The 23521-nt window shown below is 42.0% G+C and overlaps 1 protein-coding gene across 4 annotated transcripts in view; it reads left to right on the top strand.

Moving 5' to 3' along the window:
- Positions 1-23521, top strand: part of rusc2 (RUN and SH3 domain containing 2) — a 36828-nt gene extending 13307 nt beyond the window's left edge. Inside the window, exons 2-13 of one of the 4 annotated variants that reach the window (XM_038288115.1) lie at positions 2878-4601; positions 5509-6103; positions 12334-13020; positions 14728-14922; positions 15049-15216; positions 17045-17121; positions 17385-17559; positions 17797-17902; positions 18214-18260; positions 18354-19293; positions 20509-20676; positions 21467-23521. In XM_038288115.1, coding sequence (XP_038144043.1) covers positions 3036-4601; positions 5509-6103; positions 12334-13020; positions 14728-14922; positions 15049-15216; positions 17045-17121; positions 17385-17559; positions 17797-17902; positions 18214-18260; positions 18354-19293; positions 20509-20676; positions 21467-21674 — 4932 coding nt within the window. In that variant the 5' untranslated portion in view covers positions 2878-3035 and the 3' untranslated portion in view covers positions 21675-23521. Of the gene's footprint in view, positions 1-2877; positions 4602-5508; positions 6104-12333; positions 13021-14727; positions 14923-15045; positions 15217-17044; positions 17122-17384; positions 17560-17796; positions 17903-18213; positions 18261-18353; positions 19294-20508; positions 20677-21466 lie in introns of all 4 variants that reach the window. The other 3 variants (XM_038288114.1, XM_038288118.1, XM_038288117.1) reach the window with 3 other exon arrangements.

Genomic DNA, 23521 nt, shown 5'->3' with positions numbered 1-23521 from the left:
CCCATTTTACTCAAAATTCAGTAGTCTAATGGCAGTGGGGAAAATACTGGAATTTGCTGGACCTGCATCAGATGCTTCAAAGCCTCTTCCCAGAGGGCAGCAGGGCGAGCAGTCCATGGTGGGGGGTGAGGGGTCATTGATGGTGTTACAGGCTCTGGACATGCAGCTCTGGGATGAAATGTCTTTATTGGAGGGAGGAGGAGCCCCGTTGATCTTCTCTGCTGTTTTCACCACTCTCCTCACCTTCTTCCAGTCTGAGGCGCTGCAGCCTCCACACCACACAGTGAGACAGCTGGTCAGAACTCTCTCTATGGTGCTTCTATAGAAGGTGGTGAGGATGGGTGGGGGCAGGTGGGCTCTCCTCATCCTCCACAGGAAGTACATACGTTTCTGTGCCATTTTAATCAGTGAGGTGGTGTTTACAGTCCAGTTGAGGATCTCTTTGATGTTCACCCTGAGGATTTTGATGCTGTTGCCCACCTCTACAGCTGAGCTGTTAATAACCAGTGGAGCGTGGTTAGGCCAGTTCTTCCTGAAGTCCAAGATGATCTCCTTCATCTTCTCAACATTCAGGATCAGGCTGTTATCTTTGCACCAGTCCATCAGCTGCTCCACCTTCTCTCTGTAGTCCAGGTCGTCGTCTCTGATGAGGCCCACCACCGGGACGTCGTCTGCAAACTTCACGATGTGATTGGTGGTGAAGCTGGGGACGCAGTCATGTGTCATCAGGGTGTACAGCAGGGGGCTCAGGATGCGGCCCTGAGGGAAGCCTCTGCTTAAAATGATGACATCAGAGGTGTTCTGTCCGATCTCAGTCAGTCCGGGTCAGACTTGATTGGGAATCAACTCTATCGCTGAATTGTAGGTTTTTGAAAGCTGAAATATGAGTCCATCCCCTCTGTTTAAGGTTGGTTTTTCTTTCTTAACATCAATGGCTTCCTTCACACCCCTCTCAAACCTCCTGTCCTCTCTGTCCAAAATGTGAACATTCTGGTCCTCAAAAGAATGTCCTTTGTCCATAAGGTGAAGATGTACTGCAGAGTCTTGTACCAAGGAGGTCGCTCTCCTATCTGTTGAGCCATGCGTCTGTGGAGAGGTTGTTTGGTTTCTCTAATGTAAAGATCAGCGCATTCCATAGAATTTATGCTGAATTTATTCCATACATATGCAGATTTATCTGACCATGATTTCAGCTCGATTCACACTTTTATTTGTTTTTCTAACACACAGCCAGTTGATTTTAGTCATCCCCTCTGGGGGCGTGACCTTCATTCAAAGGGGAACCAAAATTCAAGCTGTTATACATGCTTGTAAAACAGTCACTTCTTGCAAGAATCAAAAAATGAAACAACAAATGTTTGCAGCTAGTGTTATCATATAGGGAGCTAGTTTATTACTTATGAGTCTTCATCTTCAAGAACAGAAATTGATAAACATATGTTATACATGTTAGGAGTGAATTGGTGAATAATAATTTGATTTTCCAAAAAAGAAATCTTCATGAGGAAAATATGTATTAATATCGGTCTTAGCCTGCTGATCGTCAGACATTATAATGGGGAGCCGATGATGAGCTTAATCCCAAAATATAATTCTATAAATGATAGATAACTAGTAAGAACATAAGTCTGTCACTGTTGTTTATCTTTTAAGTTGGACTTATGTTTAGGCCATTGAATGAGAGCAGAACTACTGGCTGAAGCCAGTGGGGTGGAGTTATTCGTCATGTGCTATTTATTGGTGAAAACACACTTATTCCACAGGAGGTGGCGCCTCATAGAGTTAAAAACTTTCCATTATTTGGTCCGCCTTAAACAGACCAATGTTTATCTAGACTGATAAAACTTCCACAGATTTCTACATAGTGGGACCAAAAGGTCTTTTTTTAAATCATTTTAGATAAATGCCATGTTGCAGAACTGTTCATACATCAAAGAGTACAGAGGAAACAAAATAAAGCAGTGGTTTTAAACTCAATTCCTCTGGGGCCAGTGTCTAGGAACTTTTAAATGTCATCCTTACCCTACAAGCCTGAATCAAATGACTAAACTACCTCAGTAGTATGCAGCAGCAGAGCTCTGCTAATGAGTTATTGAGTCAGGTTTGTTGGAGCAGAGACAAATCTAAAAGTTTCTCTTGCTCTCAAGAACTTAAGTCTAAAACTGCAGATGTAAAGAGGGTAAATTATATTAGAATTTTTTGTAAGATTTGATAAACCAATAAGTATTGACCTGATCTATGGAAATGGTAGCCTTACAAGATCTCTATTAGGTGCTATATTGTGTAGGGGAGACACTGTTAAAGAGTCACTGGGTGTGAAAAAAACATCAAACTGAAATCTGCTGGAATAAATATAACCTAACAGAGTAACTACCTACAGGCAAATAAAAAAAGACAGATTGTCTTCATTGACTTTGCTGTATAGAAGACTTCATGTTTTATAGCAGTTGATTTTTACGGATAAAACTGATTGCAGGATTTTATTGCAGTGGTTTATTTCACCCTGGAATAAAAAGATGATGGTGGTGGTAGTGGTAGTGTCTGTGCTTCAGCATGTGTGATGTTTAGGCTTTGATATGTGAATGAGATCATATTCCTATCTGAGAGTCAGCTGCTTGGTGTGTCTGTTTCCACGCCACGTGATGCTGACTCACTGCGCCCACACTGAACACTAAACCCTTGTGGATTTCTGTAGTGCAGGACTGCCTTAAACTTTCGGATGCTTTCTATCTCCAATAAACCTGAATCTATGGATGAATTTCCTGATTAGCATTCAGTCATTCAGTATTTCTTTTTCATATTTTTTTGTGATCATGCATCGCCAAGTGTTGTGGTTCCTCTTATAAGTTATTCTCTTTCCCTTCTGTTTCCCCTCAGATGTACCACTCTGACCACGGCGTAGACTTCCCCGACCTCTGCTTCCAGATCCCCGGTTGCCCTGCACAGCTGGGCCCCGCTGAGTGAAAACATCTGCAAACAAGCAGTTCTTCAGGCTTGGTCTGCTGCTATACCTCTAGCTTCATCTCCCTTAGACCATGGACAGCCCTCCTAAAGTTTCTGGCGAGACCCTGTTCGTGCATCACATTCCTCTGGTGCACTGTCAGGTTTCAGGGGGGCGGCAAGGGGGCTGCGGGGGCTCATTGAAGAGGAACAACCCGTTCAGCCCACCCGAGACCCTGGGACTGAGCCGCACCACGTCACTTCCTGAGAGGGACGTCCTACAGAAGGAGGCTCTTCTCTACAGCAGCCTGATCCAGACCACCAGTGGCTCCTTGTCCTCCCACGGCGGACGGAGGGAAAAGACAGGTGGAGGGAGGGGGGGAAGCACGGCAAGCGATGATTCGTCATTTACCTCAAGTAACTCAGAAGACCAGCTGATTACAGCTCACACGTTACCCAGGGTAAAACCAAGGAACAGAAATCCTCTGCGTCGTAATCCGTTCCTGCTGAACACCGACGAGGATGAGGAAGATGAAGAAGATAGTGACAACCTCCATGGTTACCTAGAGGACACCTTTCACCTCCACAGTGAGACAAACTCCACGTTGGATGACGCGCTGGCGTCCTTTCACCTGCATGACCTGGGATTTGCGTCTGAGCCGTTCCTGCTGCACAGCTCAGGCGCAGGAAGCAGTCGGGAGTCTCTGAGAGGAGCAGCCTCGGACCTCTCCAACCATCTGGAGGACCTGGACATCCTGGGACTGGACAGAGAGCGCAGACACGGGAGCAGCGGCTCCAACATGTCCATGGACTGCGGGGAGCATGACTGGGTTGATGACGAAGAGGAAGAGGATGATGATCATCCAATGAGATGTGGCCAAAGCAGCAAGGCGGGTTCTTACTCGTCCGGCTCGTCCAATCAGCACTGCTCCTGCTGTGCTCTCTCCCAGAACTTCCCACAGCAGTTCCCAGAAACCTTCTCTGAGACGTTCTCAGAGTTCCAGCAGGGTTACGGCAGCGACTCGTCCTGCAACAGCTCTGAGGGCATCCTCGTCAACTTCAGTGCCATTTACAACAAGATGAACAACAGCATCCCGGAGAAGCAGCTGCAGTCCGGGCCCGCCAATGTCAACAGCTCCACCGACCATTCCTGCACCTCGTCTGTGTCCGACCTACAAGGAAACCAAACGGATCCATCTGGAGGGGCCTTCTACCTGGACCTTCACACCTCCCCGACTGAGCCTCCTTTAACCCATCAACAAACGTCATGCTTCTCCAACACTTTCCCCCTCATCCGAGAGCCACACCTCTCCACCTCCTCCACCTGCTCTTGCTCCATGGAGCACCAGGGGCCACTGGACCTCGACGCCAACTGCAACTCTTTCCATCCTCCTCATGCGGAGTCCTCTGGCGATCTCGCTGCCTGTCTGCAGAGTCAGGCCCGACTTGTGGTGGCCACCCAGAACTACTACAAGCTGGTTACCTGTGACCTTTCATCCCAGTCGTCCCCGAGTCCGGCGGCTTCCTCTGTCAATAGCTGCTCCTCAGAGCACAGCAAAGGCAGCCCCACCCCGACTCAGCCCAGCGAGTACTTCTTATTCAGGCAGCGGGGCGAGGAGGCGGGATTGGAGGAGGAGGTCGAAGATGGAGAATCATCGCAAGTTAGTTCTTTCATTTATAGACCTCATATCACAATATACTGTATGCTAAGGTTAGAACTTTGAGTTTAAATGGACGCATAAAAGGGCAACTTGTCCAAGAAAAAAAACGTAAAGAGACAACTTGGAGTTTATTTTATATTTGGATCTTCTCCACACAAAGTCAGATTTATGTATGACCAAATGATGGCTTTAATGTCCGTCATCAAGAGTAACCATTTATTTGTCATCTAAAAGCCTCTGGCATCATACTGTTATACCAATGAAAAATACTCCTTGGTGGAATAGAAAGAGTGCACTTCCTCAAACTTAAATGAACTCAAATGTATGGCCCTAATTTCAGGCAGTGAGACTCTTTCTTGTATTACATAAAGGCGGAAATATTTTTATTTCATTCTAAACTTCTGAGATGTTTTATTTGAATTATCTGGAAAACATTATCATCAAAATTACAGGAAAAATGTTTTTCACCGATCTTATCGGCCTCTGCAAAAATGAAAATTATCCCGCGTCAATGCTCTAAACTTTGATTTATTTTTGAGAGTAGTTTTTATAGTTTCACAGTTACTGATTAATGCCTTTAAGATAAGATGGAAATATCGAAGGTATCTTGTTATCTTATAACAACCAACAGTCGGATTAAACATCTCAGGAATTTCATGTATCGAGAATTGCCGATTGGCCAAAACTCTGCAATGGGTGCATGAACCTACCATGAGACATTTTTAGTTAACAAGCAATTACAACTCTCTTTATTTGCATGTTTACATTAAAAAGATAATCTTATTGGTTTAGCCTGCTATTTTACTATGTGTTTACTGTTTATGCAGGTTAGAGTAATGGGTTTTATCTCCTAAAGTTTTCCAGAAGTTTAACTGGTTTGGTTTTCTTCCATTTTCACTTGATTCAGCGAGATGAAGATGAGGTTAATGACGATGAAGACAAGAAGAAGAAGAAGAAGAAAAAGAGCGATCAGCAGGATGCCGCAGAGACTGAAGCTGCCCCTGCCACCATTAAAGGCCAGGTCTACATCAACGTTTCTCCTCCTATATCTCAGCGGAGCGTCGTCGGCGAGGGAGCCGCCTCAGGGTGTCGCCCGCGGTCCCGCAGCTACGACCGCAACCTGGACAGGTGTCCCTCTCCACGGCTCGGCTCCATGGAACGTATGCTGAGCTGCCCCGTCCGGCTGAGCGACAGCGCCGCACAGGCTACCACCCCCCCTCCACCTCCTCCCCCGCGCGTCACCTCCTTCGCAGAGATCGCCAGGAGCAAACGCAGACACGGCGGCGCAGGGGGATCGCCATCAACCAAGGCAGCGGCAGACCCTTTCTCCTCCACTTACTCCACCCACTCGCACTCATCTGTGGATTTCTCTCCGATCCCGGAGCAGTGCGTGGAGTCTGTGAGCTCACTGCAGTCACCTGTGCGTTTCACCAGGTGTTACAGTCAAGGCAGCATTGAGAAACAGCTGGGAGGCGCAAAGGAGAGCCAGACCAAGACAGAAGGTACGTCCCCCACCACACAATGTCTATTGTCAGTCTTTGCTGGTATCTGAACTCACAGTGCAGCCATTGAAATTAAGTCTATTACCTGCATTTATTCAGCACACTGTCACATAGGAAAGGCTTGTTTTTTTTTTTTTTTCCTAATTTAAGTGATTCAGGATTTTTTGTTTCCTTTAAGGTGTTTTTTAGGGGCAAAAATGTTCAGCTTCTCTATTCCACATCCTATGTCTCATTCTGTGTTGACATATCTAAGCATATTGCATAAAAGGAGAAATATCAGCTCCAACAGCTGTCAGCAGTAGATTAGCCTTATCTAAAAATAATTACTCTTGGAAACAGGGAAAAACCCTAAATAGTTCACCTGAGAGGTGCATCATCCTTCAGTTGATTACCTCCTTATGGTTATTTATTTAAAATTAGATAAACCAGGAGGTTTTCTTTGATTTATTTTTTCCACATAGATTCAGATAATAAAAATGGAAATAAATTGTGTTTATTTGAGGTTTTCCTGAAGATCTTCAAATGAGTAGCCTGGTTTGTTTTGGAGCTAGGAGATATTTAAGCCTAAAACATTCATGAATTGGACTAAAAATTAGTATGAATGCAGTCAGAGTCCAAAGAAAAATAAATAGCCACTCAGAACGAATCTTTTAACGTGTCTTAAAGGTTGTCAGAAAGTCTGACTAATTAAGAGGAAAAGATAAAGAATTTAAGAAAGTTTAAAGAGTTTCTATAGGATGTGAAAGTCACCCTACTGCAGGAACAGGATGCCACCATTTTTACAATAAAAAAAATAAATGCCAACTGTGGAGGTTACTGAATTTTAACTCATTCTAACATCTTTTTAATTAAATCATTTCTTTTCAAACTTAAAAAATTTGATCTCTCCAAACCACAAAGCTCTAATCTGTACTCTAGTTCCATCCTTTTTATGTAAATGAGCCCAAACTGCTGTTTATAGAGAGGTTTAAACTGTTTTTTCTTCATTGAGTGTATTTTTTTTTAAATACATTTTGTAAAACAAGCAAAACGATATTCACAGAATCATTTTTTAGGAAACCTAAACCTTCGATCAGTAGATTTAATATGACTTTAAGATTTCAGGCTTCTGGTTTGATTGTAAAAATGCCGCCGCCCTGCCCTGCAGTACGGTGCTCTGCAGAATTTAGCTGAAAATATAGAAGTTGTGTTGTCAGCTTGATGCAGAGCTGCGGTTCTGAACTTCAGTGAGAATAAGAGGAAGAAGTGGGCCAAACATGTTCAGAATAACAATCAGATGATGGCAGTAAAATGGGGGTGTATTTGCATACCTTGGTTTGTGTCATTGTGATGGACATCTAAGCAGTACGGACTTTGAAGCTAAAATATGCACCTCTCACAGCACTGCCAGGAATATTTAAACTTAATCTGTGGAGGAAATTTAGTAACTGGCTGAACATAACGATAAAGCAAATATTCTCCATCTGAAAACTTTTGGAGCTCTCCCTACTAAACCTGAAAGTGCATTTTATTTTAATCTCCTGCACAACATTTCTGTATCATTTCCAATCAGGTCATTTAACACCCCCCAAAAAAAAGTCCAACAAAAATCATCTTAGTTCGTAGGTCCTACTTAATTACAGTGCATTAGGAGCCACTGAGTGATGTGAAATGCTGAATCATTGGTTGCCATGGTGATTTCCCTCCCCTATGGGGGGCAGCTTGCAGGAGGAACCCAGTGGCAGTCAGACAGCTTAAAGCAATCCCTCCATGTGTGCAAATAAAGATAAAGCATCTTCGGAGTTTAATGAAGGTGATATTAAGATTAAAGAGACATTTCCAGTTAAATGAGAGAAGATTCAAAGCTGACCATTAGTCGTGTTGCAGAGGGAGACACTTTAGAGGAAAGGAGATAAACAGATATATGCAGAAATTTAATGTTTTAAAAGAAAAAATGTGAATATCAAAGATATTTAAATACCAAATGGTCAAAACCTAAAGCATGCGGCATCTGTAAATAGATCAAGTGATTATCATTTTCTTTCAGACATTTTCTCACCTTCCTAGACATATGTAACCTTTAAAATATTGTTTATGCTGTAAAGGATGGCGGTACTAAAGAAAAGGCTGAGGATTTTATACCACCATTTCCACAAACATCTCATTACACCAGAATTTTTTCCGATCTCCTTTGCATATCATGTAAATGCTACAAAGTGCATCATCTTCGATTTAAAACACTTAGATTTAGAGTTCAATTTTTTGTCGTCTTTAATCTGAGCTTAACTAGTAACATAGAAACAGAAGACAAGAAATCCATTCATCTGCATTAGCAGTGCTCTGGTACTCTTCCAAAATACAAACTCTAAAATATTATGCAGACATTAAAAAATAATAAACTAGAAGTAGTAAGATTTGCTGTTAAATAGCTGCTTGGAGATGATCCTAGGCTCTGCCAAGGATCTCCAGCAGAAGATCCTTGCTTTAAATTTAATATGCGTAAAGGTATTTATTGGAGTGAAGCCTTTTTCTCTGCGTTTTATGCCAACTCACAGTTTTTTTATCCAGTTGGAGGTTAGCCAAACACTCATGTGTTAGGAGTCCTGGAATTTCCTTAGAGATAGTGGATAGTTCTCCCCAGGTGCTCTAAAAAAATGTTTTTTAAAAAATGCTGATTTATCGTTTTTTTTACAGTCACTGTCTTCATCAAGGCATAAACTTCAAGAGAGAACAGGTTAAACATTAAGTCCTTACTTTAAAGGAATAGTACACCCAAAACATGATTAGCCTTCATTTTCTACTCACCCCCATGCTGAACAACACTCTGGAGTACTTTTTTGATATCTCAAATGCATCTGGAGATCTGGGAGGCTTCTTGCTGTCTGCTGACATTCAAATAATGGAGGTGCCCAGCGCCCGAGGCAGAAAGGTCCATAAAAGTCCACAAAAAACGTTTCAATATTCCTCCATACTGCTCGTCCAATGTATTCCAAGTGTCCTGAGTGGGTAGCATCCAGAATTTACTCGAAACGAAGTCCTTTAGAATGTTTTTAGAGCATAAACAGTAGTGTATAGGATTTCCTGAAAGCGCGCACCTGCGCGATCCCGACGCTACGGAAGCCGGCAGACCAAACCAGCGCATTCAGCTCGGCAAAGAACTCATGCTCTTCCTCAACACTGAAGTCCTCAGACATTTTTCTTTCGTTGTTTCTTTCTTTGCACAGGTAAACAGCACATTTCTTCTTCTATGCTTGCATTATTGGAAGAGCAGACGCTGAATGCGCACTTTCATCTGGTTTGGTCTGCCGGCTTCCGTAGTGTCGTGAACGCGCATGTGCGCGCTTTCAGGAAATCCTATACACTACTGTTTATGCTCTAAAAACATTCTAAATGACTTCGTTTCGAGTAAATTCTGGATGCTACCCACTCAGGACACTTGGAATACATTGGACGAGCAGTATGGAGGAATATTGACACGTTTTTGTGGACTTTTATAGACCTTTCTGCCTCGGGCGCCATAGACCTCCATTATTTGAATGTCAGCAGACAGCAAGAAGCCTCCCAGATCTCCAGATGCATTTGAGATATCAAAAAAGTACTCCAGGGTGTTGTTCAGCATGGGGGTGAGTAGAAAATGAAGGCTAATCATGTTTTGGGTGTACTATTCCTTTAAGTCTTGCAAATTTTGTTTTTTACAAGACAAAACCATTACAAAACTCTGTACAAAAACCTAAAAGATAAAATAGGTCAAATCCCAAAAAAAGACAAAATAATGCCCAGTGAAAATGAGCATTCATTAGAAGTTTAAAAAGTAAGGTTTTTAACTCCTTTTAAAAAGTCCCCAGTTGTGTGAAAGTACGTGTAAAAGAGGACTGTGCTGCAGCCTTTTTCTGTCTGCATGAGATTTTAAATATCTTTGAAAAATATATCTTTGTCGATTTCTAAAAAGAGGCATTATAATTTCTTGCTTTTTCTATAAAATGTAGAGCGTGAGAAAGATTTTAAAAGTTTATGCAGCACTTTTCAAAATCGTTTTGTCATATTAAAACCAAAAACTTTAATTTACATTATTTGGGTTAATGTAAAGTGGTGCATTATTATAAACTTGAATATTGTAGTTAAGTCGTTCCCCAATGTTTTTACAAGTAAACAGATCAAAGAAGCTAGAGTTGGACATCAATCTCTAATAATGCTAAATAATACCCATTAAAGGATATAAATTAGTTATTAATAATTAGTTATTGTTGATAATTAATAAATTATTTGTTATTAACAAGATTGTCCTAAATCTTGGCCGTTAAATCAAGTATAATAACATAGTATCATAAAATAAAAAATCTTTGCCACAGTGATAATAGCATCCAAACAACCCATTGAAAATGACAAAAGTGGTAATTAGTTTCCTTTTAGGGTGTTTCTATCATTTGTTTTCATTAATTAAATAAAAAGTATTCAGGTGTAAAATAGAACAGCTCTCAACCTTTTATTTAGAATGAGATCTGGATTGTAATTTATGTAATTTGTCCTTTAGGCCCTGTAACTGTAGTTTAAATCCAGCATTTCTTCTTTTACCCATAGGCCTCTGTCATTTATTTCCTCTTTGCTCCACTGTATCCTAACAGCCTGTCATGATTTAGAGCCGTAACAAGCAGCAGTGCAGCTTCTCCAATCATATATTATTCATCAGACTTCAGTGTCTTAGCAGTGTACAGAGCAGCTCTGTTTAAAAGCTCTACTGGAACAGCTTCCCCGCTAATGATGCTAACGAGCAGCAAATCCGTGGAAGGAAGAAGGCTCGGCTGTCTGATGCATGCATATGAAAGGAGAGAGCTGAGCGGATGGATGCTGATGGTTAGATGTTAAAATGCTAGAAAACCATGGCGAACGAGCAGATTTTACAAACAGGGACGAAGCTTTCTGCACCCCCCCTTTCTATTATTGTTTGTTAGCAGCTAAACTCTGCCCCCTGTGGTTCACATACATGGCTGCACCCAGATCAGACAGTAGGCTGGTCTTCTGGTGACAAACAGCTTGCGCAATGCAGCTGACGTCACACACACCCCTGTCTGTCATGCAGCAAAGTGGATCCATAAACACTCAGTGAAACAGTTTGTGACTCGCTGTGAAAAGCGTTGCTCCCCCGTTCTTCCCATGCAGGGTCAGGTTCAGTATGTCTGTGTGTTTTTTGGATAGATCTTTGTGTATGTGGGTGTTTGTGTTCATGCTGGCCTGTCAGAGCAGTGTCAGTAGTATGGCTGTGTGTGATAAGGGCTGTTAAGCTTTTTATGACTGGGCAGTTTTCGCTGTTTTCCATTTTTAACCTTCATGCTTGTGCTGTATTCTGATCCTCAGTCAGTTCACCTGCCAGGAGTTTCTCCTTCAATCACTTTATACATCAGTCATTTTCAGTTTAAGCTGTGATGATAGAGCCAGAGATACACAATATAGGGTTCATGTGAATAAGAGGAGACAGAACTTATATAGAACAATATTTCTGGGAGTAAATAATTTATGCTTTTAATATTTTAGTTTAAAAAATCACAAACTGTGCCTTTAGATGATCAGTAAATCAATATAGCATAGAGGAAGAGTTTGCATGTAGCAGGGTATTGCCAGGCTAGCTGGAGTTTAGAAGTCCACAGGTTTAATATTTGTTGTGTTGTCTAGTTACTTTTTTAGCCTGCTCTGCATGTGGTAAGGTGTGGAGAGTTGAAACTAGATATTTATACTAAAAAAGTACAAAAAAACAGATATTCCTCAGGTTCTGGCATTAAATCAGATTAAACATTTGCAGTTATTTTGAATTGTTAAACAATGAGATAAAAGGTTATTTTTTTTTTATTGCCTTCAGATTGAGTCTACAAAGACATGGCTTTGCAAGGTTTAATATTTCAGCATGGTTTGATATTTTAAATCTCATGTCAGAAAATCTTTTATTTTACAAAAAGTCATACCAAAAAGGGGTCTCAATAGATTTTAACAAGTGCATGGAATGACAATTTAGGAAAAGTTGTCTAAAAACAGGCAAAAAAGAACCCAAACTTTTACATCTGCCATTTGCAGATGCTTATAACCTGAAGAACAGTTGTTAAGTGGTGCATAAAAATATTTTTATAGAGGGGAAAGTCTTCTTTTAAACAGCTTATTTTCCTTGTTTATAAAAAAAATTATAAAAATAGATAGTGGTGCTCAGCTCTTGTTTATCACTGCTGCTAATAATCTGTTTCTTGTTTTTTCTTGTTTGCATCCAGGTGTTCTGTCGAGCTCCTCAGAAAGCCCACCGGTGGTGGTCCGTTACAGTAAAGACCAGCGGCCCACCACCCTCCCCATCCAGCCCTTCACCTTCCACCACCAGTTCACGTCTAAACCCCCTCAGCCCAAGCCTCTGCTGCCGCTCCTCACTGGCTACGTCTCTGGAATGCAGGCTCGCACAAGTTCGGGCTCAGGTTCCGGTTCTGGAGGTCCAGTTGATGAGGAAAGTGAAGAATCCGCTGAGAAAGGGCCCGGCTACCAGAGTTCTAGCAGCGCCAAGGCTCCTCCGACCGAATCAGTGCGGCCTTCGCCTCTAGGGAGCTACTCCCCAGTTCGTCTCCAGGGGGCGCCCAGCTCCGGCTCTTGTTCCACCTGCACCCCCAGTCCCAAACCGACACACAGCCTCTCCTGTCCGCTTTCAGGAGGTCTCGGCTCGCTGCACACTCCGCCTACTGTTAGACAGGGAAGCGGATCAGCGCCATTACCTCCCACTCCTCCCCCATCCTTAGGGGTGAAGAGGGGCGTGGTGCCGCCTACGCTGCCTGCTGTGCAGGGACAGTGTTTCCACCATGGAGCCCTCCATAACGTACCAGCTCTTCACAGCGACACTCTAAGCCCACTGGGCTGCCTGGACTCTGGAAAACATGCAGATAAAGGCAAAGGACCTGCAAGCAGAACTCAGAATGGTAGGTCCCAAAATAAATCAGAAATACTGTTAAATAATACGTTACTGGATCCTCCTGGCACAAAATACAGCCTTTAACTTGCAAGTCTTTATATTCTCCTGAAAAACTGAGTAGGACTTCTGGGTATGTCTTCTTTTCTTTTATATATAATGAGAAGGATTTGGTCTTTAACAGGTTCCAATGTTTTATATTATTTTTATATTCATCTGGTGTTTAAAAAACAAACAAAAAACATATAAATTCCAGACTTGATAAAACTTGCTTTGTGTAAATTTGCACTTATTGACCTTTGGTCACCCTGATTCTTTTACATTACACTTTATTTATTTATTTAGTGTAAACAATAAGACATTTCGTTTAGAACAGCTCTCTTGACAACCTCATTTTTTAAAGTGCAGTCTTGATAAGGTAAGCAGCAGTGATATAAGTTAGTGATTTATTATTATTGTTAGTTTGATCATGATTATTAGTTTTTTTTTAAACATCCGCCTCGTAAGTTCCATCAACAATATTTAATTAAAATATTTGCTTTCTGACTGAGCCTCTGCAGCAGAAAGATTTATTTTCTTTTTCAGTTATTCTGAAGCAGATCTGCTGCTGTGTTTAGTAACTGCCCCACCTGGTTTGGTTTTAGTTTCAGCTGTTAGATAATTAGTCTCTTATTTGACACTCTAATACAGACTCATGGGGATAGTTATAGTTAGTTGTTATTTTTTAGAGTCCTGTGGCTGCAGAGGAAGCCCAGATCACCATCCATCTACTGCCGAGATTCACATTGGCATGAAGTGTTGTGCATTTTATCTAAACATCCCTACTTTGGTCTTGTTCGGCTGGGTAACGATCATGTTCTGTTCCAAAAAAACAGACATTAAATCTTAATATTATTTGTGAAAATATGAACCCAGAAGCTAAACAGTTCTTTTAAGCTAAACTACTTTTGATCAAACAGATTATTATCACTTTGTAGGGAGATAAGCTCAACCTTCTTTGCTACATTTATCTTAATTCAAACTTATTGTTGTACCTTTGAGCTGTTTAAAGCAGTCATATTAAAGTGCCATCTATTGGCATTTTAAAGGTGGATTTGCTCAAGCACTTTAAAACCTTCTCTTGTTTAAAGTTTAAAGTCACCAACTGATGCTCATCCACCTTCAGGATTTACTGCTGAAGAGAACTGTTAGTCACAGCGGATCATCCAGCAGCAAAACATCCCCAGATCATCATACTACCCTTACCATGTTTCATTGTTGACGTGTTGCTTTTCTGAAATGCTCTGTTGGTTCTACACCACTTCTGTCTGATGAGAATCTAAAACGTTTAAATGTGAAAAAAAATGAAAGAAATCTCTAAGGGGTAAATATTATTTACTTCTTTATCTTTTGCTTGGGTTCTTCTTAATCCCTTTTGCTGTCTCTTACCTCGGATGCTTTTCTTCTCAGAATTAGGCGTAAGGTTATCTGTAAAGGGGGGTGTTTTTCTGACTGTGTCTGGTGACCAGCTGCACTCAATTCTGTATTTGTAGAAAAACTCTCCTGCACATTCTTACTGTTCTCTTTTTTCTCTCTCCTCTTTTCCTCCCTCCGCTCATGCATGCCTTTAAATGTCCCCCCTGTTTGTCTTTTAACTGCCTGTTTCATTTCCTCCGCTGCATCATTTTACTTTATAAAACCCCTTTTCCACTTGACTCCGCCATCACCCCCTCCACAGCACACCACCTGTCCCCCCAGGCTCTAAAATGGAGGGAGTACCGTCGCCGAAACCCCCTGGGAGTAGAAAGGGACTCTGGGGGCCGCTCTGCTAGTAACGTGGAGCTCAGAAGAACAGGGGCAACGCGGCCTACCCGACGCAACGTGTTCGATTTCCCGACAGTTCACTCCGGCCCCTCGCTGGGATGGCCCCATGGTGCTCAGGATACAGTTCTAACAAGCTTACAGAATCAAACAGATAAATAGAACTGATGCTTGGAGCAGAAAGGATATTTCCAAGCAGGTCTCTTATTTTGTGTTTTGGTTTGTGTGCTTGAAGCAGGTCCATCAGCTAAGCTGCAGCAGAGCTACAGCGACTTCCTGCCGAATTACTTCTCCCTGACAGAGAAGCCGCCAGAGGAGTTTTGCCTGTCGCCTGATGCCTCCACTTCCTCCTCCACCTGCTGCTCTGCTCAACCTCACATCTCGGTGGACCTGACGCAGAAAAGAGGTATGACCCGGCATGACGTGCAGCATCCCCTGCAGTTCAATGTGTTAAATGGCAAAATCTGAACCTGGGCTGAAATTAACAGTTACTCTTTAAAGTTGATTTGCAATGCTGTGCTTTATGTTTTCATGCTTTTAGCATATTTTTATTGATAAATTCAAGCTGCAGATTGATCTAACATATTTCAGTTTCGAAATATGATTTATTCCTTATTATTTTCTTGTCTCCCCTCATTGTTCTGCATTGCATTAAGTTTTTTGTTCAGTGGTTCTGACCCAAAGCAACTAAACCCCAAACTGAAACAAGAAGCTAAGTTTCTGAGCATTTTTTAAATGTATTTGCAGAACACCACCTTCCTTTCATCCATAACAAAAAAGAACAATTCAGATCCAGTTGTGAAGATTTTAGTTGTAATTGTAATTTCAGTATAATTAAATCATTTTCTGTTAGACATTACTATATATCAGATTAACCAGTTGCACACAATTCCTTTGAAGATCAATTGTTATCCACTATATTTAAACTCTGTTTGTGATTTTATGCATGTTCGTAAAAAAAGTTTTTATCTAAAGAGGCCAATGATTGCATCTAGGTGTTGAATTTACAGCAAGAATGTGGTGACAGTGGGAAAGAAGGAGTCCATTTTAACAGAAGAAGCAGTCAGGAAGAACCAGCCTCATTCAGAGTATTTGTCTCTGAGACTTTCACCAAAATAAACTCACACACAAAGGGACTGAAAAAGAGATCCACAAAGAGATCCAATGCTTTGTGGTTCCATCCTTGTCTAGAAAAGCTGAAGATGGAAGCACAGAACATAATCTGACAGAGAGGAAAAACAGAGAGAGAACACAAGCTTAATAGGAGAAGTAAGGTCTAATAATGCCCAAAAGGAGAGGGAAAGGAGGGAGCATCTCAGTGACCGTGGTCTTTACAACCCACCGCCCTGCATGTTTCAGATGCATCTACTTCAGAACGCAACTAAAGATTTCATTCGCTTTTCACCAGCCATCAAAGGCTACAGAGGCCTGTTAACCAGCCTTCTATTTAAGTCATGAGTGAGGCGACAGAGAAAAAACTAAAACATTCAGGATGGTGGGTCCTTAGGACTGGACATCATGGCAAACTAAGCCATTCTAACTGCAGATTTGATAAGAAGTGGAGTTTTTAAGTGCTCTAATAGAGACTGTCTGCCTCACAGAGTGTGGGTTCATTCTGAGCTCCTTTTCTCTGCTCTGTAGATTCACATCCAGGGAAGTGATTTCGCTGCAAAGAGCAAAAAGAAGCTAAATGAGAAGTTTTTATTCTGCTCTGATCCTGATCTCCCCTTAGAGGAGGAGAATCCCAGTTTGAAACCAGCAGGGTGATTGACAGGCACCAGGATGAGCTTTCTAAGGCTTCTATTGAGTTTAGGGGGAGTTTACACAGGACAAAATAATGTTTATTAAGATACTTGTTTGTTTTAGGAAGTTTCTCTTGTTCATGGTATGAAGCTATGTTTGTAACTTCAGAATTTAGGAAGTAGTTTAACAATTTTTTGCGTTTTTAGGGTTTTATTTAGTTTATAAGTCTCTTCCTCAGTAGATCCTGTGTCTATGTGAAAACATTAACATTTATTTAGTTTTTCACAAAGAAGACTAGAAATCAACTGTTGCAGAGTTAACTCTTATATGGTTCAATATAAAAGGAATAATGTTCAAAGTTATCTTAATAACCCTAAATGCTAGGTTAAAAAGTTATGTATAACATCTTAACCTGAACCATTCCCCTAATAGAACTCAGCTGAGAAATAACTCACAGACTGACATTTCTGCCCTTCCTCTCCTTCCACCAGGTTTGGTGAAAGCCGTGAACACGGCAGTGGATCTGATTGTGGCACATTTCGGTACCAGCAGAGACCCTGATGTGAAGGTTGGTAATTTAATGGCTGCCTGGGGCTGTTCAGAAAACCAAAAAAGGGAAACATTTAGGGCTGGTCTTCAGCACTTCCAAATAAGGAGCCCACCATTGTTTGTGCAAACAGCAGAACAACTTTAATCTGTATTTTAGAATCTGGTTTATGTTTAGATGGATAGATAATGTAATTGAGTGATTTTTTGCAGAACAGAGTAGGATTATTTCTAAAGCTTTTGGATGTGATTCTGAATCTGCCTCTTTCTCTGTTTTCCCACCAGGCCAAGCTTGGGAACAGCTGGGTCAGTCCCAACGTGGGGCACCTGATCCTGAAGTATCTCTGCCCGGCGCTTCGCAACCTGCTGCAGGACGGTCTGAAGGCCTACGTGCTGGACTTGATCATCGGACAGCGCCGCTGTCAGCCCTGGAGCATAGTGGAGGCTTCCACCCAGCTGGGTGAGACGGATAATTTGTGATTATTAAAGCAGACAGTAGCTTTAAGGAAGTCAATATAGAGTATATATTAGATGTTTACTCCAAAGATATAAAGCAGTATGTTTCCTTCTTTAGTGACTGTAGTCTAAAGGCCAAAGCAACTGCAGAGGATTAAGACTTTCATTTTAATTGTGCAAAAAAAAAAAAGATGAATTCTTGAATTCTCTGGGGAGTTTCTGAATTCCTTCCTTCCCTCAGGACCGTCCACTCGCGTTCTCCACAGCCTCTTCTCCAAGGTGAGCCAGTTCTCAGAACTGAAGAGTCACAGCATGAGGCTCAACGCATTCATCTTCGGCCTGCTCAAGTGAGTTCTTCATCGATTGTTTTCTGTGTCCTGAAGCCATTAAATGCTCTCCGTAATTCTTGTAGTAACGACTAAGTTGTGGCTGAAGTAAACTTATAAATCTTCAAAAAGAGCAGCACTCTCCTCCTGAAATGTCGGATTTTAAAAGTCTGTCAGCGATGAGCATCCTTAAGGCGCGACACTGAGAAAGACGCCTTTTAGTGTTTCTTAGCCGCTCAGTCTGCTCTGCACATTTCTCTGCTTTCCCTGTTTTTGATGTTTTTATCAGACATGTATCCCTTCCTGATAAATGTGCTATCCTCTGTTTTCAGCATGAAATCTCTGGAGTTCTGGTTTAATCACCTTAACACACATGAAGGTAACTACACAGTGAATGCCATTTGATATTAGCTTGACATTTCCCTGTTTGTTCCGTCTCTTACTTGTGCTGATTTTTGGGTTTGCCTTCCAGATATCATAGCAGCACACTACAGCCCGTGGGGTTTCCTCCCCCTCTCACACGGGGCGTGCAAGCCTCTGTTTGAGGAGCTCCTTCTACTCCTACAGCCGCTCTCGCTCCTCCCGTTTGACCTCGACCTCCTGTTTGAGCAGCACCTTCTCCAGAAGGGCCAAGAGCAGATGCGGCGCAAGGAACAGCTGTGCTCGGCGGGGCAGTCGAGCCGCTCCACCTTCCAGCTCATGAGGGGATGGAGCGCCACCGTCAGCGAGATGGTCAGAGACACGGGCACGGAGGAGAAGAACGAGAGGCCGGGGCTAAGGCGCGAGGGAACATGGCCTGGAATGGAGCGGACGGAGTGTAGGAGAGAGGGTGTGGGCATGGCTAATGCCTGGAAGGAGAGGCCGGACAAAGGGCAGAGGGTGAAAGGTGTAGGACAGGAGGGAGGGGAGGTAAAGGAGCGGGACAGGAGGAAGGATCCAGAGGAGGAGAGCCGTCAGCGGGGAGACAAGCAGGCTGGCTGGTGGTACCAGCTGATGCAGTCCTCCCAGGTTTACATCGACCAGTCCACAGAGGGTTCAAAGTTTGTGAAGGCTGAGAGAAGGAAGAAATCCTCAGAGAGACGGCAGAACCAGCCGCCGCCCCTAAGAGAAGGAGTGGTGGAAGGTGCCGAGTCCAACTCTGAAGGGGAAAGAGGGACAAGTGGCAGCAGTTCCAGCAGGGAGTCGGCTGGATCCAGAGGAAGGCCTTCCTGGATGGGCAGCCCCCCAGAATCTGTCCTCAACCAAGAAAAACACACAGAAGTCTTGGAGGGAGCTGCAGTCCGGTCATCATCCCAGGATGAGAGCCCCTCTCAGGGGCAGAGTCTGCGCTGGGGACGGCTCTTTGGTTCCACTGCTGGTTCTCCTCAAAGACCTGAGGCAGCAGAACTAAGAGCAAAAACCCAAAAAACAAGGTGAGAAGAGTCTGTTACTTATTTTAATGTTCATAAAATGATTTCAGCAAAGCATCTGGTTTAAAGAAGATTTTCTGGTTTTCTTCCAGTACACATACTTTTTGCATAAAGCTTCAGTATTGATTAAAAATGATAAAAGCAACACAAGAAGACAGGTTTAGAGCAGGGTCCTTCAACGTTTTCCTAGACCAAGGCGCCCAAACTGATGGAGAGATGGAGCGGGCACCCCCTAATTATATAAATACCCCATTTACACTACCCTTTAAAAACTGTGCCGAGACCGGTCCAAGCTCAGTAACTGAGATAAGTTACCGTGTGTAAGTTGCTTGCCAACCAACACAAAACAGAAGAAGAAGAACAACTATAAACATCCACGAAAGGTTGCCGTCTTCACCTGACCCTCTGCAAACACCGAAGTACAGCACTAATAATCAAGCATACGTTTCTGAATGTGACAGGCGCCGCCATTTTGATTTGCGTGATTCCCTCCTTCTTCGTCTTCTTCTTCTTGTGTTTTATGGCGGTTGGCAAACAACTTTTGGTGCATCACCGCCGCCACCTGCTTGATTTCCTCCTTAAATACTGGCAGTAATACCGCAGATCGTCACTAGGAGGCGAGGAGTCGAGGAACCGAGATAGCGTGATGTGTAAACGGTCGTCAGAACCGAGCTCAGCCTGGTTAACTGATCTGAGCTAGGACCGGTCTCGGCACGGATCGGTTTTTCAAGGGTAACATTGCATAAATTTGTGTTATATAAAAACTGGTCCTATAGTCACTCTATTACAGATAGAGTAATGTAACGAAAGTAATTTCACCCTGGGATTATTAAAGTATTTCTGATTCTGATTCCTGGTTGATGGGACAGGTGTTGTGAATGAAACGGTGCCCAGCTTGAAAGAGCTCCTGTGTGTCACTAAATGTGTGCATTGATGACTGAAAGACATCCGCCTCCATTTATCGGGTTACTACAGTGTGTTGAATTCATGTTAATGTGTAATTAAAGGCATTTTAATTAGTGGGAAGAATTATGGGGTAATATAAAAAAACAAAGTTTAATCAACCAAAACTTTTGCGACCCCATGCAGTACCTCCGTGGACCCCCTAGGGGTCACGAACCCCCTGTTGAAGACCTCCGGTTTAGATGATTAGTGTACAAAAACAGACAGAACTAACTTATCCATCTCTGTATTTATAGTACTGTTTTTGTGTTTCAGGCCTCCCTCAGGTTGGCTTGCTTTCGACAGATCTCTTCTGGACCTGGTAGCTGTCATTGGAGCAGGTGGCGGGAAGAAGGCGGAGCCTCCTGTTACCCCCAATCACCGGCAAACCACAGCGACACTGCCATCCAGGGGTGCAACTGAAACTAAGCAATCGTCTTCATGGTAAAAAACATAATTTCTTCACCAGAGATCCACTCAGCTAAACTGCTGCATGTTGTCTGAATGTTTCTGCACATCATGTGAACATTTAAAGCAGAAGCATCTGAGGAAGATCTCTTGATCTGCTGTCAAATGTAAGGCAATATTATATCCGATAATATTGTGTGTAAAGACATAAAATATTATTAATATCAGCTGTAACTATATCATCTAAAACAAACTCATCTCAAAAAGATCAATACATGTATTCTTCCATGTTTGAACAACCAATAAGCTAAACTTTAAACATATTAGGTTGTTATTGTTTTTCATAAAGGAGCAAAACGTTTACAGAATTAAGAGGATTGTAAAGACGGATGCTAATTTTTAAGCATTAAAACACACCAATTATTAGTTTGCATGTCTAACTTTGTTATTTTTCAATTTCCTTTATTTATTTATTTTTAGGCTATGCCTGTTATAAAGTTGGAGATTAATTGACAACAAGGACATTTTTGTTCTTCTTTCTACACTACTTCACTTTTGTACAGGCATAGTCTCAGGAGAGGCGGTAGTAACCATAGCAACAGGCGACTTCAGAGTTTTTCCAAATGATCTTAAAATTCATTTTAATGTAGCACCGGATTCAGTTGAGTTTAGAAATATATTATTAATCCAATAGACAAATTAAATTGATGCTGGATTTTGTGTTTAGTAGCTGGACCCTTCAATAGTTTTCAAACAGTTTGCAATATATATATATATATTTTTTTCTTCTGGATAATTGAAACCTTTCCCTTTTTTCTATTCTCAGTGAAGTGCGAGCGTTGTGCCACCACATCGCCACCGAGCCCGGCCAGCTGAGTTTCAACAAGGGCGACGTCCTGCAGGTTCTGAGGAAGGCCGACCCGGACTGGCTGCTCTGCTCCCTGGGCTCCACCCAGGGTCTGGTTCCCATCATTTATGTGACCCTGAGCAGCATGGAGGACAGCCACAGTGAAACCGCACTCAGACAGCTCTGATCAAACTCTCTTAGTGAAAGGAAACAACCCTAAGCAGAACAAGGGTTTCCGGGCCGCCATTTTTAGCTGTACAGTGACTGAAAACACTAACATATGAAGAAGATGCACAGACGTGTAAGATCCACCTACAAACGCAATGTCAACGTAACATCCAGAAAAGAGAGCATGCTAACATCCAAGCAAACCAAAAGAGAAGACATGACACGAACCCAAAGCCTCTCCAAGAACCACATCCTCTCATCATGGAGCTGTCCTGAAAGCTTAGCAGTGCTACCATTCAGCCTAAATATTTATCATCTGGGCGCAGTGTGAAGGAATCCTCACCAGTAGACTAAACACCCCACCTGGCTGCTCTTTGCTGTGCTGCTTAAATGTCCGCCACAGAAATGAAGCCTCAGATTATCTGTTTTTCTTTTTATTCCCATGAAAGGCATTAATTAAGATAGAAAAATAGGAATTAACTCTGTAATCCATTTGTTGTCCAACTGCAGAAGTGCAATCATCAGTTTTTCATCAGTTTTTTTTTTTTCACAAACATCGCTAAAAAAAATCTAACATGCAGGCCCCTCCCTCTCTGCTGTGCTGCAGGCTAAGCCCCCGAAGAGATGGAGCTCTAGTTGTAGCAATCCTGTTTTGTTTTTTTTCTTTTGTTTGTCAGATTTTATTTTATTTCCGCTCATAAAACTTTATGTTGTTTTAATTCAAAGTTATAGTTTAGGCAGAAAAGATTAGAGCTATATTCAAAAAAAGCTTCTGGTTTCCGCTTTAAAAAAAACAAAGAATAGAATCTAGCTTCCCACTGCAGTGATCCTGCTTCACCTGATCTGCTTCACATTAATCTTTAAGCCAAGGCCTGGCGGTTTGGGGACTACAGAATAAAGCAATTAAGTTAAATGTTTATTTCATCTGCCAGTACATACTGTAAATCCATTTATGCACTAATACATGTGATTTGTACTTATTTATTCAGCTAGTTAAGCATCAGTTTAAAAGGAAAAGCATCAGAGAAGCTTTTACAGTTTTTTTTTATTTGTTCTTACTTCACATTTAAAGGGGAAAACATGACATCTCTGCCTTAAAGTGCTCACGATGGGGAAAAATAAGACGACGGTCCACTTTTTATTTAACCCGACATATTTTATATATGCTCCTTCTGCTTTGACTCGTCCCCTCACTCCTGTCGTCACAGAAAGGTCTGAGGAGAAATCAAATGGGAATATTTAAAGGGAAGCCTCATTGGCCTAGAGTGCTTAGTACCCATAAGCTACCCACCTTCCACTGAAATAACGGTTCAAATAAAATATATGATGGAAAAACGACCCCAATACAAACGCATTAAAGGTGGCAACATTAATGTAAATGTAATAAATGAATCTCTGCTTGCACTTTTTTTTCCATTTATCACTGACAAATAGTTTTTGTCTCATTGTATAGTTTTTATTTCTCATTTATTTGAATTGTAAATATATTTAACTTCCAACTGTGAGTTACTGGGTTTATTTTTGCCGTAGAGCTCTACAGTACGTATGTATGAATATTATTGATTAATCAGTGCATTTCTTATTTGATACAGGAAGTATAAGCTTTAGATTTAATGCTAACACCCTGCTGACTCTAATCCACGTTCTCTTGGAGGATGGATGGTTTGTTTATGTTGTTTAAGAAGCAGGAAGGCTCAGGGGTGATTTGTTTGAGAATGATTGTTGCTCTTTTGTCCCGCTGGCTGCCTGTAAATACCTTCAGCATCAGTGACACCGCTCTTCTGTCCGTGTCCAGACTATACAATGTATGACGTTATCAAACTACTATGGATGTTAAATAACAAAGTGCTCATGTGATCACAAACT

This window comes from Cyprinodon tularosa, unplaced genomic scaffold (assembly GCF_016077235.1).
Source record: "Cyprinodon tularosa strain WSP-4 unplaced genomic scaffold, ASM1607723v1 ctg249, whole genome shotgun sequence".
NCBI classification, from domain to species: Eukaryota; Metazoa; Chordata; class Actinopteri; order Cyprinodontiformes; family Cyprinodontidae; genus Cyprinodon; species Cyprinodon tularosa.
Note: the sequence above shows the minus strand (reverse complement) of the source record. Positions and strands in the feature narration are given on the sequence as shown.